Below are 20,213 nucleotides of genomic sequence, written 5' to 3'. Positions count from 1 at the left end.
AAAAAAGAAGAGAAAAAGCAGAAGCAAGTATTTGTTTGTGTGTGTCCAGTCCTGAGCCATCTGTCCTGTTCTGCTGTCCCCGAGTCCCAGAGCAAGCCAGATCTGCGTTCCGCAGTTATTCATGACTTTCCCACTCCACCTTTTCAGCATGACTGCAGCACACAGTGCACGCCAATCAAGCTCAACAACGGTCACCAGGTTCAGAGACCCCCCTCCTCACCAGTCCTGACGGCAGAATGATCGAGCTCTCCAGTCTGTATAATGTTTGCAAGTATCATCTGAATGTGTGGCTCACACTAGAAAGTGACACAGGCAATTGTGCTGATTCATGAAAAGCATGTCGTCAGTAACAAATCAGCCCCCTCATTTGGACCCGAGCCAGACTCTGCTCTCAGCCACCATCTGACAGCTGAGTCTCTCTTACTTGCTGCGGAAAACAGAGCATGTTTCATTAGGCGGTAGAGTTTGGCATTACTCTGAAGTCTGTTTAATCTCAAAACATGGAAAGGGACGTTAAGGTAGAGATGTCTTCATGGCTCATCTTTTTTGTGTTTGCACACAAGGTGGTGCTAGTAATACACACTTCAGATATACAGATTGACAGATTCATTGTGTCTGGTTCTGTATTTAGGTAACAAACAAAAACACCTACGTCTCATTTCTAAATCCTGATCATGAGCTGTTCGGTTTTCAGAGCTGAGTCCAGATGCGCACTGACAGATTCACCAGCAAATGCTGAAGACAGAGAGAGAGAGAGAGAGAGAGAGAGAGAGAGAGAGAGAGAGAGAGAGAGAGAGAGAGAAAAGATGTTTCTGCTTTAGAACGTTTTTGTTAACTTTTTCGAAAGTGAGGATGCCAGCTGTCCCAGCTTATGTTTAGATTATGTAATGCAAACATATGGTGGAAAGAGGACAGAGACAGCACAATGCAGGCTCTTCTCAGTCCTTTTATTACGTTCTGTATCCTCATGAGTGACTAACACAAAAAGAGAGAGAGCAAAACAAAACAGGAGGAATCTGTCAGTGGGACTGGAGCTGGCTGAGCAAGAGACCGAGTCCAACAGGAACCAGTCATTCCTGGCCCAGCCCTTCTCCACACAATGGCCTTTAGAATAGAAGGAACCACGGGCCTGGCAGAGATAGCCCACTGTCAGGAACTAGGACGGACAGGGCCCGGCCTCCCCGGGCAGGATGTTACTGCTGCGCAACTGCACAGCCCCGATATCCCACGTTCACACACTCTTCCCCCACCGGCCGGCCGGGATGTTTTGCTCCTAAGGTAATTAAAATCGGAAGCCCCTGAGGGGTGGCGAGCTCACAGACTGACCTCCACTGTCCTGGTCGAGAGGCTGGTCCCGCTATCAGGCTTCCGCAAGCCATGCTGGGGCATCAACAAGCTGCAGATACGGTATCTGCCCCACTCTTGCCCTCCTTGATGAACACCCAGAAGGCAAATTAATGGCAGAAAGTTAAACAGATTTCTACAGATATCGAATGACCTTCATTCATAAATGCCACTTGTATGATCATCAAGGGATTAGTTCACACAAAAATCATTTTTTACACCCTCATGTTGTTTCAAACCTGTATGACTTTCCTTATTCTGAATAGTACAAAGGAAGATATTCAAAATAATATATCAACTGTTTCTTCCCATAAAATGAAAATCAATGGAGTAAAAAATAAAAAAAGGTCTATATGGACTTTCAATTTTATTATTTTTTGAATGTATTACTCCATTTTACCACAGAAAATGTGGCACACACACCTCTTTTCACAGGTGTGAGGATACAGGAAATGCAATTACGGTAGTTCTTTCTTCTAAACAAAACAGTCCCTCAAAGAGGAGCTGAGGCATGGATTTCACAAATGTCCACACTTTATATTCACAGATTAGGATAAAACACCTCCAGCATCCTCATGAAATACTGACTAGCCCCAGCGAGGTGAGGACATACAGAGCTGTGATTCTGTGGCACACTGACCCCAGGTGTCCCAGGCAGACCCCGAGCATCCCTCTGGTCAGCACTGCTCTACTTCAGCACACCTCCGACCACAAAAGTACTGCCAGAAGCCCGCTGCAGTTGCCATGACAACGGGCACTGCAGATATGTTGTGAGGTGAGCAGCCTGTCAACCTGCAAAGCTGCTTTTGTGTGTGTGTACTACATGGTAAGTTATCGCCACTACTAGAAAGAGAAAAGAGAGAGAGAAAAAGATACAGAGGAAATAAAAAGAGAAACCCACTGCTGTTAATAAAATATATGGTCACCCGCAGCAGTGGATGAGTTATGCTCAGGCTTGCATGAATCAAAACATGTCTCATGTCAGAGCCATTAAACTAAAACAGTCCTCTGGCATATGTATGCTATTAACGTCACTTGTTCATTGCTTAAAAAAGCCTCTTAGTCCTTAAATCAAACCCACAGATGGCATGAAGACTGAGATGGGAGAGGAAATGGGTAGAAAACAGAGGAGGCACTCAATTCAGGGTTTACATTAGTCCGTTATCAGAGGAAAATCCAGGGACACAACAGACTCACCAACTGACAAAGGAAATGCAAATAAAAACTGAAAATGGTTTTCTCGAATGGAATCATTTTTTTTTCTTTATGATACTATTGAGAATGTAAAAAAACTATGTAAAAGTAATTCATAATTTTGTGTATGTCTTATGTGCTGTGATTAAATTATATTTATTATTATAAAGATATCAATATCACTCTAGATGCTATAACACTGATTGCTATAACTACAACTATTAAAGGTAATAGCCTTTAGCACTGCCATTGTATGAGTATAAGTGTCAGGATGTGATTAGACGGTGATAAAAATAAACATCTATTAACTATTTTTTTTTATCTTTAATTAATTGTATTTATATGTATTTATAGTTTAAGATGTAATTAACATTGGCAACAGCCAGACACATATTTTTTTTTTTTTTTCAGTAGGCTTCTTCCAAAGTGATTCCAGTGATTCTGTGATTTTGGCAAAAAAAAAAAAAAAAAAAAGAAAAATAGAAAAAAGAAAGAAACAATGGCTAAGAACTGACCCGAAGTCTTTTTTCTGTCTGGAGCCCAGCACAGCCAAAAATCCATAACAGTCAGTAAACACAGACACGTGCAGTGTGAATTTTGGGCAGTGAATGCAATTCCACATCAACACTATGTGCTATTAAATGTGTTTAGGAAAAAAACAAATACAACCCAAACAATTCTTTTGCACACACTCAACTTAAAACCCAAGAGATCAAGATCGATGGCACTGTCAGGTACTCCAAACTCAGATTCTTAAGTGAATGGCATGAACAGAGGCAGATGTCTTTGAACGAGTGAGATCTGCGAGAATGAGGACAGCAGGAGTTAACTGAACTCTCCATAGCCTCCAGCTACACGCTTCTACTACAAATGGCACATTTCTATCACAAATGTTCAGTTCTACTGAAATATGTTGTGTTGGTTGCACCACCACCCTAATAAAAAAGACATGAATCTGCAAAGTTATGTTGCACTGTACAACATAACAGCCTGCATTATCCATAAACGAGGCAATCTGATTATAACATTATTCCAGAGCCCATCATAAATAAAGCTAGTGATTATGAGCGAACAAGCACAGCTTGCAAGAGTGATTCAAATCCGCAAATTAAAACATGATACTATACGATGCTTCTGAATGTGCTGCTGTTCAGACCATCTCCTCCGGTTTCATTTATCCTTTTCCTCTCACTTCTTCCTGCTTCTATATTTTGTGGCATCTGGCACAGCAACTATACGTCTGTTCAATCGTTCTGTGCTCCACTCTCAATCTTCCTTCTCTCTCTCTGGTCTCTAACAGGGTTGCCTGATCTTCTCCTCCCTCTGGTTTCCTCTGACTAGTTCTGCTCTGTGCTGATATAGTCCTGGCTTGCAGCCCTGTCCATCAATCTCCAGCCTGTGGCACTGATGAACATGGGAAGGCCCCACCCTGACAAATGTCTGTAAAAACATTATTCCATCCAGTCTTTCTCTCTTTATCTTTGCCGTTCCTTGTGTCCTATGGACATCTCACTCTGAGGTCAGTTGTAGCTTTGTCTTTCCCATTCGTTTTGTGCTCTCCGATTTTGTAGAATAAATGCCTCAGGGAGACGGGAGGCATGAGCTGAGCTTTATCCAATAATCACAATGATCTTGAATTTTAGTCCATTCTCATTCCATTTCACTGTCCGCTCATCATCGACCATCTGTGTTACCCATAATCCACTCTTTGGATTAACTCTATTTTCATCTCATCATTCCTGATAGCAAATTCCCAGAGGCCCTCTGGTTGTTTTTTTTTGGGGGGGGGGGTATCACTTTCCTTTTCATGGTTCTGGATAACCCGCCACACTCCCATCAGCATTGACACCCACCTCCGCAACCCCCCTCCCAGAGTGTGGATAAATAATTGCAGGGATTTGCCAGACTGTAAGCTTCCTTTCATATGTTAATTACTCACAAACAGTTGTTTTGAATAAAGGCATTCTCTTCTCTCTCCTCCTCTTTGGGCTCCAAATCCTGCGTGGAGAAAAATGTGGTGCCAATCGCAGATAAATCCAACTCTCTGTTTATAGCATTAATCCATCTTGTGCACACACACACACACAGACGCCTCCAGCGCTCAGCTGATGCAAGGGGCCTTTTAAGAGTCGTGTTTGGCGCAGAGTGACAGGGAGCTCCATACGGGAGCCAAAAGTGAGATCTGAATACACATGCTGTGCGCACACGCTCTCTAATCAGCTGCTGACTTTTCAGTTTACGCTGTCATTAAAAGCAATAGCCTGAGGCAGTGCATGACAAATCGTCTCTTTGGCAATAAATGTTCATCGAGGCTGTATCCAGAAGGACCCCCTTGTCAGTGACGAGTGCTGTCTTCTATGCTTCTATGCTTCCATGCTGCGCGCAATGATGGTGGCTAATCACCTCAGGATCTCTCTGGACACCGTATTAAAAATAGGATGAATCACAATAGTGGATTAATTGTCTAACAGCTGACTAGTTGAATCTCGAGATCTCTTTTTTTTTTTTCTGTTTGTTATTTTAGCAGTGGCACTTTCATTAGAATGCTGTGTTCTTGTTCGATAGTCTGATTGAGTCAGATTACCTGAAACTAGCTTAATTGTATGGGGCTTCTTTAAAGGGATAGTTCTGTCATCACTTACTTACACTATTTTTTTTTTTGAAGAAGAATGTTTAAACTGTTTTGTCCATGAACGTCAGTGGAGTTCAAAGCAACATTTGGACCACTGTTTTTACTGTTAACTGAAACTAAATATATTAAAATCTGTCTTCATCTGTAAGTCGCTTTGGATAAAAGCGTCTGCTAAATGAATAAATGTAAATGTAATGTAAATGTAAAATAATTTAAAGTAATTAAAATAAAGCCGAATTTTTCAAATAAATATTATATTACATACATATACTCAGCTTGCATATAAACAACAACAATGGCAAAAAACTGCATGAAAAGATTTACTCAAAAAAGTGGAATAAGTAAATTTAAGATGAAGTGTTAAATTAACCAAAAAAAAAAAAATAAATCTATATAGAAAATAAAAATAAAAGCTTATTAAAAAATAATAATAACCACTATTAAAAACTTTTAAAAACTGATTACTCAACTATTCATTCAGGCAGCTCCCTGACTAGTCAATTTATAATATAAAGTTTTGCACATCACTAACAAAAAGTATCCCAGGGGTAGCTGTAGCTAGCTGTAAAAGGGTGAGCTTTTAGACTGTGACCTGGCCAATGATCATTCTAGATTCGATCAGGTCTCCAGAGGACGGAAATGTTTGGAATTAAGTGTCTCAGGGTGAATGAAACCATGGCAAGCTCCTAATCCCTCTATTGAGAGCGCATGCTGTACCTCGCGCAACTGCAACACAATCTAACCATCAAGGTGGCTACTACTGCACATGACTCTGCAAAGCACAAACCCCCATCATTTGACTGCAGCAGCATCTCCCATATGGTGTCGTGAGGAGGCGGGGCTGGAGGGAGACGGTGAGACAAAAAGAAAGAACAGTCAAACTCGCAAACATAAAATTGCAGCTGCACCATTACATTTGATCCCAGTGCAGCTGTGTATTATTATGTGGACCATTTAATACTGCCAAAGAGGAAATAGCAGATTAAGATCATATCTTTGCAATCGCTGCCAAGGTGTGCATGTTCCTGAGCCCAGAGCCTTGGAGCAGAGGATGGGTTCGCTACAGATGCATCTCCTTTTATGTGCCAAACGAGACGGCTGGAAGAGATCTTTCTCGCTTTCTGTGTTGGTAAGGTACGTGGGGAGGTGCAGACAGGGCTGTGCTTAGAGGGATGAGCATTCACGTTTCACTCATGCGCCCCGAATGTCCTGCGAGCCAGTAATTTGTCCAGTCATCAGGGGAACATTGAAACCAGAACAAAATAATTATTTACAGTTATGGAAAAAGTGAAGAGAAGAAGAAAAACAGGCACATGCACATGCACACATCTTTCCCCTGAAAAGTTATTACATTTTGTAAATGGTATGGAGTAATGGCAAGCATACGTGGTGCAGTAGTCAAGGCTAGGCTAATCGTGCTAGCAGGAACCCTTGACATATAACGGATACTTGTTACTGAAGTATAGCTTACAAAACCAGATGTTGATAAAGACACATTAAGACAGATGGGAGAACAATTACTGGCACAGACAACTGTCCTGAAACAGCTTAAAACATTTCAGCCATTATAAGGCAAGATGGATTTATACACACTGCCATTTTATTGCTCCATGAGACCCCTTCCCATTTGGAGAGGGGTTTCAATTTTGCCACAGCTGTGCCATTTGCCGCAACATGCAGCTATTTAAAACACTGGTGCTGAAGTGTATTTTGAAAGGAATAAATCAGAGACAGACCACAGCTCAATGAAATACCATATACTGGCACTCTAATCCATACGTAGCCCTATATATGCATGGATACATTGTTCAGGAACTTTTCTGGCAAACTGAAAAATGCCAAAGATCACCACTTCACTGGGACTCACTGGGCAATTACAAGTCTTAAAATCAACATAAAATGACACATGTGACATAAAATTTACAACAAAAAACTGCACAAAGAATTTGGGATGGGACTCAAAGAATGCCTTAATTCCTCTTTGCCTACTGGTTAACATTATCCAATAGCCAACACTGCCTTAGTGATGTCAGCAAGGAATGTGCACTGACGAGTCACATTAATACCAGGATATCCAAAAATCTAATAAAAATCTTTAAACCGTAGAACAAATGCACAATGAACCAAATATTAATAGTCAATGTCACTTTCCAAATACAATGCATGATATATCAGTAGCGACCATATCAGCTATATAGTCATTTTGTAATTTATCTGTATCAGTCAGTAACACTCAAAGTTAATCTGTAAAACAGTAATAATGCAATAAGAAAATGTAATCTTGTGCTAATCTTAAAATTAATATTTATTTATTGTACTAATCCTTATAATGTTGTGATGCCTCAATTCAGATAATGTTGTGATGCAGAGTTTAAAATTTACATTTTTAGTGTATTTCTTGATATTTATTTTAGGCATAATAACATTAAATTCTAATATCAGCCATAACAGATAAATACTTGTCTATAATTTGTCATATTGGATCATGCTTAATACAAACATCTCCAAATTGTTTTTGAAGGCAGAATCTCAGGTTCTTAGAGGATGTACCACATATATAAAGGTTAATGATATCCAAATACTCTGCACCAGAGATGGGACCAAGTCACACATGTGCAAGTCTCAAGTAAGTCTCAAGTCTTAACCTTCAAGTCTCAAGTAAGTCCCAAGTATTTTTTTCTTGGGCAAGTCAAGTCAAGTCAAGTCACAAGCTATGTCAAGTAGGGATGCACGATAATATCGGCACAACATCGGTATCGGCCGATAAAAGCTTAAAATGACCATTATTGGTATCGGCTGATATGAATATTTCTGCCGATGAGCCAAACCGATATTCTCCAAGTGAAATAATTGACCTGTTTTTCAGATGTGAATGTCTGTCTACATTTGTAAAATAATAAATTTATGGTAGAATCAGTACAGAAGAGATACATGGATTTCTCTTCAGTAAAATTAAAGTTTAAATATATCAGTATATATTTGTAAATATATCAGTATATATTTGTATATATATCGATATCGGTATCGGCATCGGGCAAAATTATTTAGAAAATATCGGCATATCGAATATCGGCCAAAATCCAATATCGTGCATCCCTAATGTCAAGTCAAGTCCAAGTCAAGTCACCTTAATATTGTTATTTTACCTGCAGAATCTGATCTTAATAAAGTTAAAAGACAAGATATAAGTAACTGTCAGTAAATTAAAATAATTTGGATTTGCATTGTAAATACTCATGTTCAGTAAAATACATCATGGAATCAAACAAAATTGTAACTTCCTAAAATTATTTATTTTTCACTTCTGCCAACAGTGTTTGAAATGTTTTACATTTTCAACATTGAGTCCATAAAACAAATAACAGCTAAACATCCAACAGACTCCTCTCTGAACACCTCTCTCTCTCTCTCTCTATCTCTCTCTCTCAAACACAGTTTACATACAACATTAAACTTTGTTACATTTCTCCTCTCTCTCTCTCTCTCTCTCTCACACACACTCACACACTCTCTCTCTCTCTCTCTCAGAGTATAGAATATAAATATGACGTATTTTCAGTTGTTTCATACTTTTTTGTTATGTACAGTACAGACCAAAAGTTTGGACACACCTTCTCATTCAAAGAGTTTTCTTTATTTTCATGACCATGAAAATTGTAGATTCACACTGAAGGCAACACGCTTGGCATTCTCTTGATGAGCTTCAAGAGCTAGTCACCTGAAGTGGAGTTCTCCGAGAGATGCTTAGCACTTGTTGGCCCTTTTGTCTTCTGTCTGCGGTCCAGCTCACCCCTAAACCATCTCGATTGGGTTCAGGTCCGGTGACTGTGGAGGCCAGGTCATCTGGTGCAGCACCCCATCACTCTCCTTCTTGCTCAAATAGCCCTTGATGCCTTCAGTGTGACTCTACAATTTATATATAAATATATATATGTAATATGCACTTCTCATGATTGGGTAATCGAGGCAGCTACATTTGTTTTTCTGATTAATTGTTTTGCTCTATGAGAAAGACAAGGTAACAAAATATTCGGGGCTTAAGCCCCCTTAGCCCAGCCCTAGCGACGCCCCTGGAATGCGTTTTTTTGACGGCCTGCTAGCGGATCATTAGGGGCCGTTCACATCACGTCTTTTGCGTGCGCAAGTTCGTTATTTCCAATGTAGGCGCGCGGTATGCGCGCTCATAATGGAAGCAACGCGCGCGTGTCGCACCGCATCGAGTTAAAAACATCTAAACTTTTCAGAATGCCGCAAGCGCACTGCAGGTCATGTGACAATAACTAACCAATCAGCTTCATCTTTCCCGTATCAACGTTGAAAGCTCAGCTAAGATGAAGGAACAGCTGTTCATAGCTGTATATGAATTGCCATTTTGAAACGAATTTAGTAGCAGAGCTACTGCGAGCGATTTTTAGTGCTGCAAATCCATTTATCCTTTGCTGAAATTTTTACGTCTTCATCGAGAGAGAACGTGTCATGGATGCTTAGCAACGACAGACGCCCCAGGAGCACTTCTGCTCGAGCGCTTTGGAAAGAAGGAGAAAGCGGCGCGACTAGCGTTTTCCACGCGTTTTTAGGCGCGAATTATTGAAGACAAAAGCGATGACCCTCGGTAACTCTCAGGCTGACATGTTGATGTGATGTGATATCTGATTTAAGTGGGCGTGGTGTGTGTAAGGTAGAGAGGGCATGACTGATGATAGTGTCCTGACGCTATTCTCAGCCTGCGCTCCAGCTGAGTAATCAACTTTATTTAAAAAAATAATTTATATATTTTATATTCAAACTGAAAACATGATGTGATTAACACTCAAGTCATTCAAGTCATCGTGTCTCAAGTCAAGTCAAGTCCCGAGTCTTTAACTTCCAAGTCTGAGTCAAGTCTCAAGTCCTAAAAATAGCGACTCGAGTCGACTCGAGTCCAAGTCACCAAGTCACAAGTCCCCATGTCTGCTCTGCACAAATTAAAGTGACACGGATCACTGCCCTTGTCTCCCAACCCCCTCAAATGAGACCATATTGATCCATAATGATCCACTCCCCAAATACCACACACAGGTCACGTAATAACCATGAGTGGTACATCACTTCACTGTACTTGATCTGCTTTGATGATCTTCTTCAATATCTTCTTTTGGGGGGGGGTCGAAGATCTTTGGCAGCTAGGATTGGGTATCTTTTGAATTTTATCAAACGATACCCCATCGTTTGAATAAACGGTCAAATATCCTGTTATTATCAATATTCCAATAAGAAAAAAAATCCAATTACATATTATTTTTGTCATAAATTTAAATGTCAAACATTTATTCTGTCTTTTTACAAAGTGCTCTGTTGCAGGTGAATATCATGAGCAAGCAGCCTACAGAACACTTTTGACTTCTACACTAAGGAATGTTTGCCTATGATTTTAACAAAAAATACTACAGCAAAAACATTTACAGTAATATGAATTTCAAACAGTAAATTGTTAAAGACGAATAAACAGTCAGTTATAAAATTGGAACAAACAAATCAATTAGCAAGGGCTGGGGACTGTGGTTCTCTGTGCTCACGCTTCAGATGTGTGCAAGTTCTTTCCCTTCCTGCACTTAAATCACGTTAAATAAAATTAAAATGGGAATGCAGGAATATTAAGCAGAATCTAAATGCACATGTCTTATCGAATCCCTGGTTCATGGAAATTTGGAAGTGGTTCTAAAATGAAACTGGTATTTGATCCCCAACCCTAGTGGCAATGCCCATCTGTGAGTTCATTCTGCGGTCATATGTGTGCAGTGGAGCCATGCTGCTAATGGCGGAAGTGACCTGAGTCACCAGGAATGGCTCCTGGTAGGGTGAATTCCTTCCCAGCTGTTTAAAAAAAACATGCTCACATCCACACTGCCATAAACAGGATCTGATACAAGGTTCATTCTTGTTCCACAGTTTCTATGAAGTCTGCATACAAGAGTCTTATCTGAGGAACCTCGTTTGTCAGGAAATGTCTACTGGTACTTTCTAAGCTGCCATAATTCAGAGCATTAAGTTTAAAAAAGCGACTGAGTAATAAATGCATTGTAATCTTGGTCTATGGTGTTTCATATATTTGGTATATTTTGACTTTTGTGTTAAAACGGCTCCTTTAGTCTTTCCAATAGCGATGATGGTAACATGGGGAGATAATGTCAAGTAATTTAGCGCAATTCTCCATTCATTCTGTAGCTACAAACAATTTTTATACGCTAGGGGTGCCCCCTCCATTCATGGCTAACAAAAGCTTAGATGCAACAGACGTTTAACAAAATTATTCTTTTATGCGTAGCCGCTTTGAAAACGAAGAGGTTCATCCACCCGGGTGCATGCTCCTCTTTACCTGCACCCCCACGCTCTGTCTTCCTCTTCTTCTACACTCAGCCTTGTCTTATGAATCACCTCTTCTAGAAATAATTGACACAGAGCGTTTATCTCGAAAGCACCTGCTGATCGACAACTACAACACAATCTTCTAGTGTGCTACACTTCAGAGCTATTGTGCCACCACAGTGTCTGTGACACTAACTGCCAACAACAGGAAGCCTAAACTATAGCCTCAATACAATTTGGACTAATCGGGAGGGACGAGAACACACGCACAAATGCTTTTTGAAAAGAAGGTATTGATTTTAAGTTTGAATTCCATTTTCTCTAGCGTTGTAAGAATCTATAGACGTTATAATGAATGCACACCATATGGCATTGTGTGCTTTGGAAAATCACTGTGTTACACAATTGCTTACTACCTTATTTTTCAATTATTCAGACCATACCAGTGTTGAGTGCAATTCTATCGAGCTATCTTGTTCTCGCCATCTTTCTGCCCGCTTGCTCTCTGCTTTTCTCGTCAGCTCTAATTGACTGAGCGTGTCAATACGTGTAGTGAACACACAGGGGTCTACTGTCTCTGCCTATTGATCCACAGCTCTTGAAGGAGTCAAGCTCAAAACAAATCTTAATTACACTCCTCTTTACTGGGCCACAGAGGCTGCACTCGAGTGGGTGCCCTTTTCATAAATACATATCAGAATCCATAAATCAAAAGTAATGGGCGTGAGCATCCCATAAATCAAACATTAGTGACTGAACAGATACAGCTGACAGATTCCCACTCTGATCCCATAAATTAAAGAAAAAGGATGGTTCTTTATGCATCTGTTCCCCGTGTAAACTGAGAACGCAGTAATAGCAGCAAGTAGGGCTGAGTATCGATACAGATTTTCCAATTCAATTAGATCTGATTTGATTCAAATTTCAATTTGATTCTGATTCATTTGGGTGCATTTCAGGTATAATGGATTCTGTTTTATAACAGCCCAGAAGGAGTCAGATTTGCTTTATAATTTTTTATATTCATTATATTTATATACAGACACATGTTTACATTTCTGTTCTGAGTCCTTTAATTTTAAAGTGTAATTAAAGTACACTGGAATCAATCAAATTAAAACTTTTTTTTTTTTTTTTGGTGTACACTTATTATTATATTATCATATTCATTATTACATGGTTATGTAATATAAAGGATTTTTTTTAGAAGTTCAACAAAATAACTAGGCTTTATCATGTCAGCATGAAATGAGTGAATATAAGATTTAGCCACCCCTAGCTAGAAGTGACTGTAAAGGAAGCAAAAGGATAAACGTCACTGAAAGAATGTTTCTGATGTCTCTTTGGCTATTTGTCACCAAGGAACACCCTTTTTTATGGAGGGACTTTATAGACTTCCTGCAAGAGCTGAGTCCATCCCTCAGCAATTGTTACCTCATAAAAAGAAGTAAACCTTAATGAAGCCATTACACAGTCCATATTCCCCATCAATCATGCCTTTACACTGATATGCCAAAGCGTAATGTTGGTCATGTGCCATTCTCACCTTCTCCTTGGCAAAAGCAGCCACTGAATCCACAAACAAAACCCAATTACAGATAACAATGTGCTAATCTCTGTTCCCAGGGAGCAGAGAGTCGGTCTGGAAAGAGATAGCGATGCCACGAGGCTGAAACGCAGGCCAGATACAGCCTGTATGACAGAGCCTTTTTTTTCCTTCTCTCCTTCACTCCTTCCTGCTAAAGTCACACTCCCTTGGACCCCCCCCCCCCCCCACAACACACACACACTCAGAGTACACACTCATCCTGACACCTTCACCACCCTGAATCTTTTACCCTTTTACAGTTAATCTTTAAATGTAAATCCTGTGACGGGAAAATAGAGGAGGCAAAAGATAACAGGTCACATCTTCACTCCTGCGCCTCTATCGTCTTCTGCATCGTTGAAAAGCACCTATTCAATAAGATTACCTTCTGGCAAAGTGCACGGCGACACACCGCGGCTTTGTATTCATTAAACACACATCCAGGGCTTATCTGAAATATAAAGGGGCTTGTCAGGATGGCACATTGTGTGTATGTCTAAGGGGAAGGCAATGTGCATTAGGGCGATTACAATATCAGCTTGGTCCAGATGGAGGCAGGAAAATAAACAGAGGGGGAGAGAAAACGAGCGATTGAGAGACAGAGACAGAAGACAGAGCGGTAGTTTAGCATGCGCGTGACTGTGCGTGAGTGAGTAAGTGTGGCTGATGGATGTGAGTGAAAAATAGGATGTGTTGGAATAAGAGAGGAAAGGAGAGAAAGAGAAGTTAATTGGCAAATTAATCTTGGATTAACAGACAGAAAGAGAGTGAAAGAGAAAGAGAGAGAGGAAGACAGATATTGAGCAAGTCTGGGCAGCCTGGACACCTGTCAGCTGGAGCAGTGGTTTGTTTAGTTAATCCTGGTCTGGACCACAATGACGGCTCAGGTTCAGATAGTCTACACTGAAAGTAAAAATCCATCTTTACAGAAATCCTTTAGCTTTTTTAAGACATCGAAAATGAAGTACCTACAGCAATATTCATAATAATACAAGTAATTACCTGATGTATATAAACACATCTCAATAAATTTGAATGTCTGAAATGTTTGAAAAGTTCATTTATTTCAGTAATTCAACTCAAATTGTGAAACTTGTGTATTAAATAAATTCAGTGCACACAGACAGAAGTAGTTTAAGTCTTTGGTTCTTTTAATTGTGATGATATTGGCTCACATTTAACAAAAACCCACCCATTCAATATCTCAACAAATTAGAATATGGTGACATGCCAATCAGCTAATCAACTCAAAACAACTGCAAAGGTTTCCTAAATCTTCAAAATGGTCTCTCAGTTTGGTTCAGTAGGCTACATCAATCATATAAATCATGGGAAGACTGCTGATCTGACAGTTGTCCAGAAGACAACCACTGACACCCTTCACAAGGAGAGTAAGCCACAAACATTCATTGCCAAAGAACTGGCTTTTCACAGAGTGCTGTATCCAAGCATGTAAACAGAAAGTTGAGTGGAAGGGAAAAGTCTGGAAGAAAAAGATTCACAACTATTCTAGAATTTAAAAGAACTTCACAAGTAATGAACTGAGGCTGGCATCAAGGCATACAGACGCGTCAAGGAATTTGGGTAAAATGGTCGGTTTCGTCTTGTTAAGCCATTCCGGAGGCGTCTTATCTGGGCTAAGGAGAAGAAGAACAACACTGTCTTTTTTCAAAGTCACTGCACGCATTTAGCAAGAAATTTTGGAACACTTCATGCTTCCTTCTGCTGACCAGCTTTTCGAAGATGCTGATTTAATTTTCCAGCAGGATTTGGCACCTGCCCACATTGCCAAAAGCACCAAAAGTTGGTTAAATGACCATGCTGTTGGTGTGCTTGACTGGCCAGCAAATTCACCAGACCTGAACTCAATAGACAATCTATGGGATATTGTCAAGAAATATGTTTAGTATTAACTGTTTTGGATTTTAAAAAAAGCTCCATGTAAATTCTTACACATTCCCCTTTGACTTTATATTGGCTTATTAAATTGTACACTCCAGCCCCACGAATCACGATACAATAAAAACAATAAAAACAAATTGAAAATTTGTAACCATTATGCCCCCTATAAATCCGAAGCACACATTCTGGGATATGACGGCCACCTCAATCATTCACGGCCTGCCCTCCTCAGAGACTCCCGTCGAGTCAAATCTACAGCCCTCGCAAATAAGGGCCCTTCCTCCCTTCTGACAAAGCCCAACAACTCACGTTGCTTATTTACAGCCCAAGATTGAGTGTGTCAGCAAGTCCGACAGTAGCCCTCAATGAATATAAAGAGCCTCATAGATGATAAAGCTCAATGGAAAGAGATGCAAGTGAAATAATTCTAATGTATTATGGGAATGTTTCCCTTAAGAGCTGAAATATTAAGAACACATAAAATGCACTTGGCTGATATTGCGTAACTGAACTCGCTCACTTTTCTTCCCTTTTGTTATTTCAATTTTTATTCATCCAGAGAAATTATATGGTCTGTCAGCTTAGACTTTTTCGCACACATTTATTATGATTTGATTTGTATTTTTTATTTTAAATATGCATGAAAGAGAAACTGTAAAGCATCGAGACATGCTGCGTATTTGTGCAAGTGTCTGGTGAGAATGTCTCCCAGTTTATGTATGGGGTTAATGACATCACTAATGAAATGAGTTACTGCAAATTCTGCAATGATAACACGCTTGGCTTTCGGCCAGAACGTCTGCTGTTGTTCATTGAATATACACAGTAAGCACTTAACTTCAAAAGTTTTTACGCTGCTCTGCATTTAAGGTAAACAAGAAGCACATTTATCCGTAGTGGAATGCGCAATACTTGTCTTTCATCAATGCGAAAAAAAAAAGGTTTAATACTTACTACACTGTGTAGTTAATTAATTTCTAGTAGGGCATGGTGCATATTTATAGATTATCCTAACAGAAAATATGTATTCAATTTACATATGTTTAAACCAATATGAGTATCTGAGTATCTTCCGGACATACTCGAAAATAATGGATGAGTATTTCCATATCTCTCTCACACACAGCTGTGTGTGTGTGTTGGTTTGGGCAGCCGAGTCATCTCTTCATTATGCTGTGGCAGTGTCTGGTTTCATGTGTTTGACCCGTTTGAGGCCAGTGGGAGTGGAGGAGAGGGGAACAGGTGTGAGGCAGGCAGGCTGGTGGCTGTGCAGATGGCCTTAGCCAGAGGATGTTGCTGCCTGCTAATGCTGGCTTCAAAAACACACACACACACACACACACACACACACACACACACACACAGTGCTTATCACTCACCGAACCCTCACCTCCGGCCACCATACACTATATTTGCCTTTAATCAAGGTACGCTCACTACTTGCTCTGTCCATTGGTCTCCATTTCAAATCTCACGTTGACAAAGGACATGTGCAAAGACCTTCATGGGTTTTTGAAAAATATTAAAATTTTTTTAGAAGAATTTTTTTTTTAAAAGAAGACGCTGTTTTTAGCCTCACTGGGCATTCTAACACAGTTCCCACACGTGCACCTCAAATTAGTAAATAATAATCATAATAAATACATATCACGAAAAGTACCACATAAAAGGCTGCATCGGTATCAACCTCAAGTTCAAATTGATAAGGTAATATAAAGGCTGTTTTTGTAAGCTCATAGTATCTATGTCTACAAGTAATCCTCCTGGGCAAAAAAAATTATTATGGTAATGTGTATTATGTTTCTGACATGCATGGTATATGGAAAGTCCTATCACAGACTTCGCCAGGTGACCAATCAGAGCAGAGATAGGCTTATGGGAGTGAGGAGTTTACAGACCTTAAGCTAAGAAATGCTTCGAACAAATCATTTCGAAATCATAAAAAAAAAAAAAAAAATGATTCCAGTTTTAAATGTATATTCTGAAAATTACAATGTTTTCCGACCTTAGATACATTTAAACCTGTTGTAGGGGACTAACACAATATTAGGACACTTTAAAATACCATATGACCTGCTCTTTAAAAAAAAAAAAAAAACCTGAACTGCATGACTATGAAAGTAAAAGAAGCCCCTTTTGAAAAATAAAATGTAAATCTACTTTGTGATGAGAAAGTTCAAGATTACGAAAAAACTCTGACTGATTGTTAAATAAAAAAATACATTAAAAAAGCATACATTTGACCTGAGCAACACAAGCTGTGAGAACAAGCATATTTTGTCATGGGAACAGCAGTTCTTCAAAACCAAATCTTTTTTTTCTTTCTTTCTGCTTTAAATACACACTGAGAGCAAGGGAAATAAAACTTTACCCTCTAATTTTCGACTTTTACCCATCCAGCCTTAAAAAAAAATCTAATTTAAACTTTAAAGGCTCAACTCTTCTGTTGAGAGAACTTGAGTGCTGAGAGTGGTCTATTCACATCATGATGGATTGAGAAGATGAGCTTTTTTTTAAAAAAAAGCTGGCTTAGACACAATTGATGAGCACATCTTCTCAATCCATTGTGTAGCCACAGTTGTCAATACAGCCACATTTTCAGACACATCTTGTCAATTCACTGTGACGTCACAACAACCAATTGATATTACATTGTTAAACACGCCTGTTATATCACACTTCTCAGATGCACCTTCATCCATTGCGATATCATGATGGTCATGGATCTTATCAAAATATGTATCACTATTGTAAAAAACATCTTCTCAATTGTGTTGTTGTCACAACTGTTAACTGATTAATTTACAATTAAACAGAGATGCAATAGCCTTTATTGTCAAAGGTGTCCTCTTGAACGTGATTTTAAAAAGCATCTCCTAAATCCATCATGATGACAGTTTTCTTCCAGTCTCACACCAGACGTTTACCTGTGCTTGCAATCAAACATTTGATTTGATCAAATGCAAAGACTGGCCGGCAACAATTCAAGTTTATTAGAGAGCATCCACGTGTTTCAAGACGGAGGTGATATTACACTTGGCAAACAGATGACAAGCTGATAGTATGTAAATGTTTGAAAGGTTGACTTTATATATTTTAATATGGTGAATTACTGTAAAAATAAGATATAAAATAACGAATTCTAAACGAATCTAGAAGCTGCATTAAAATTCTTACACAAAGCCTTGCAGTGTTTTGTTGGATTTGCTAAGCTGTATAATATAAGATAAATGATTTACTGAGCACGTGAGACAGCACGCATTAACCATAATTCATTGGGGGGAAAAAAATCGCTATTAGTAATACAATCTACAACAACAATTACTCCCATAGTCTCTCTTACACAACATTTCCCTTTAGTTATGGGAGAAATAAAATATGTCATAAAATCCAGAGTAGCCTAGATAATACGCGTCACATGAAAGAAATGCATTGCTTGAGCGATATTTTACAAATAGAGGTAAAGGCGGCCATTTAATTTACTACAGGCAAATATGACAACTTCAAGTAGACTATTATTTATAGCAGGCGATATTCGCGTTATGTTGCGAATCATACATTAAGCGATATGCGCAAAAAAAGGAGAAAAATAATGTAACTGTTTGTCAGTTATCCAAATGTAAAACAAAGCATCCTAATAAAATAATTAAACGTGGCTAAAGTTCACAGACTGGTAAGTATTCATCTGAGATCACGGGAAATAGATATAAAGACAGTAACTGAGCGACTTACACTGAAAAGAGGTAGAAATTCCCACCATGCGTAACCGCGTTGTGAGAGAAAAAATAATTCCCTGTCCTTGAGTCCGGTCGATATATTTAGCGATGTTTCTCAGTCTTAAACGAATACTTCCAAGACGAAGAAGAAAATGTGTCCGTCAAACTCCAGTGCACAGTGCTAGAAGCGCTCCAGTGTGCTGAAGGGCAGTGAGCCCGAGGCTCGGATGAGGCTCAACTTGACAAGAGAAGGATGCTGTGCGTGTCTCGAGCTCAACTCGTTTTCCTTCAACTGTCCGAATACATGAACACGAAACACACGAAAACGTTTGATCCTAGTGTGCGTCAGGAATATTTAGAGAAAATTGAAGTATTGGGGAAAACGGTTTCTTCCGAAGAGCTTCTAACGCCCGTCCGACTGCTTGGAGAAGCTGTGGTACTTTGCCTCTAGTCGGCGAGCTTCGGCGGGAAACCCAGGTGCAGGGTGGGCGGAGCATTCTCTAGCGATGGGCGGAGCCTGACACAACAGACATCTGGATATAAATACGTACAGGTCTATGGGATAAACTCCATATAGTGCGTAATAAATGGGATTGTATATAAAAAAAAAACAGGATGATAACGGATATGGCTTGTTGTGGGAAAAGTGCATAAGTGTGTTAAGAGAGGCACACAAGTTTAGTTTAAATTAGTACAAAGATAGTTTTATTTTATAAAACCAAAGTATACTTCAGACTTAAATAATGAATGTTCTTCAAGTAGTACAGGTACTTCTCCCCACAGCAAATCAGTTCATAACATAATGTTAAGTTCTTATACTAAACATAAATGTACAAAGAAGACATACCAGGTACATAAACTGCAAAATTCTTCAGCTGACCACTTGTCATCAGATCACCAGAGACCTTAGCACAGGGCCATATATAGCCATATATATCCCCAACACCCCCCAAGGCCAAAAAAAAAAAAAAAAGATTTGCAGTCAATCAATATGAGTTTTTCAATGACCCCTTCTTCAACTTTTACATTTGCCTGCCCCCTCCCCAATCTGGAATATTTGGTTCCATCCTTGGGCAAACAGTTCCCCAACCATCTGGACTTCATCTCGGCCCGCCAAGCCAGGAAAAGCAGAAGCGTCATTTACAGCCTGATGATAACAGCCTCTTTCACACAGATGCTGTTGGTGAAGTTAATGCAATGCAGACTCCCTCTCCCAAATCTCGCTTTTTAACCCCAACTCTGCCAATACGTTGTATGCTTCAAGTGAAATATGTATATTCTAGATGGGTTCCTTTTCCAATAATGGTTTGCAATAAGATTAACTTGGCAAGAGCTTAAAATATGATGTATTGTACTCTTGTTAACAATGTTTTCATCTTGTTTCAGCTGCTCAAATGAAGAATATTCATTTAATTGCAAAGACTAAGCTTAATCTTCGGTACTTAGGTTCTCAATTGACAAATTGTTTTCTCAAAGATCATAAAAAGTCTTG

General features: G+C 39.4%; 1 protein-coding gene across 3 annotated transcripts in view; it reads right to left on the bottom strand.

Annotated features, from left to right (window-relative positions):
* The window catches only part of LOC127935775 (protein CBFA2T1), a 62,913-nt gene extending 43,756 nt beyond the window's left edge, over window positions 1-19,157 (bottom strand). For all 3 annotated transcript variants that reach the window (XM_052533933.1, XM_052533934.1, XM_052533935.1), the window contains exon 1: window positions 18,738-19,157. In XM_052533933.1, coding sequence (XP_052389893.1) covers window positions 18,738-18,765 — 28 coding nt within the window. In that variant the 5' untranslated portion in view covers window positions 18,766-19,157. The remainder of the gene's footprint in view (window positions 1-18,737) is intronic.
* Window positions 19,158-20,213: the final 1,056 nt, after the last annotated feature.

This window comes from Carassius gibelio, chromosome A19, assembly GCF_023724105.1.
Source record: "Carassius gibelio isolate Cgi1373 ecotype wild population from Czech Republic chromosome A19, carGib1.2-hapl.c, whole genome shotgun sequence".
Taxonomy (NCBI): Eukaryota; Metazoa; Chordata; class Actinopteri; order Cypriniformes; family Cyprinidae; genus Carassius; species Carassius gibelio.
This window is presented reverse-complemented; position numbering and strand designations above follow the sequence as displayed.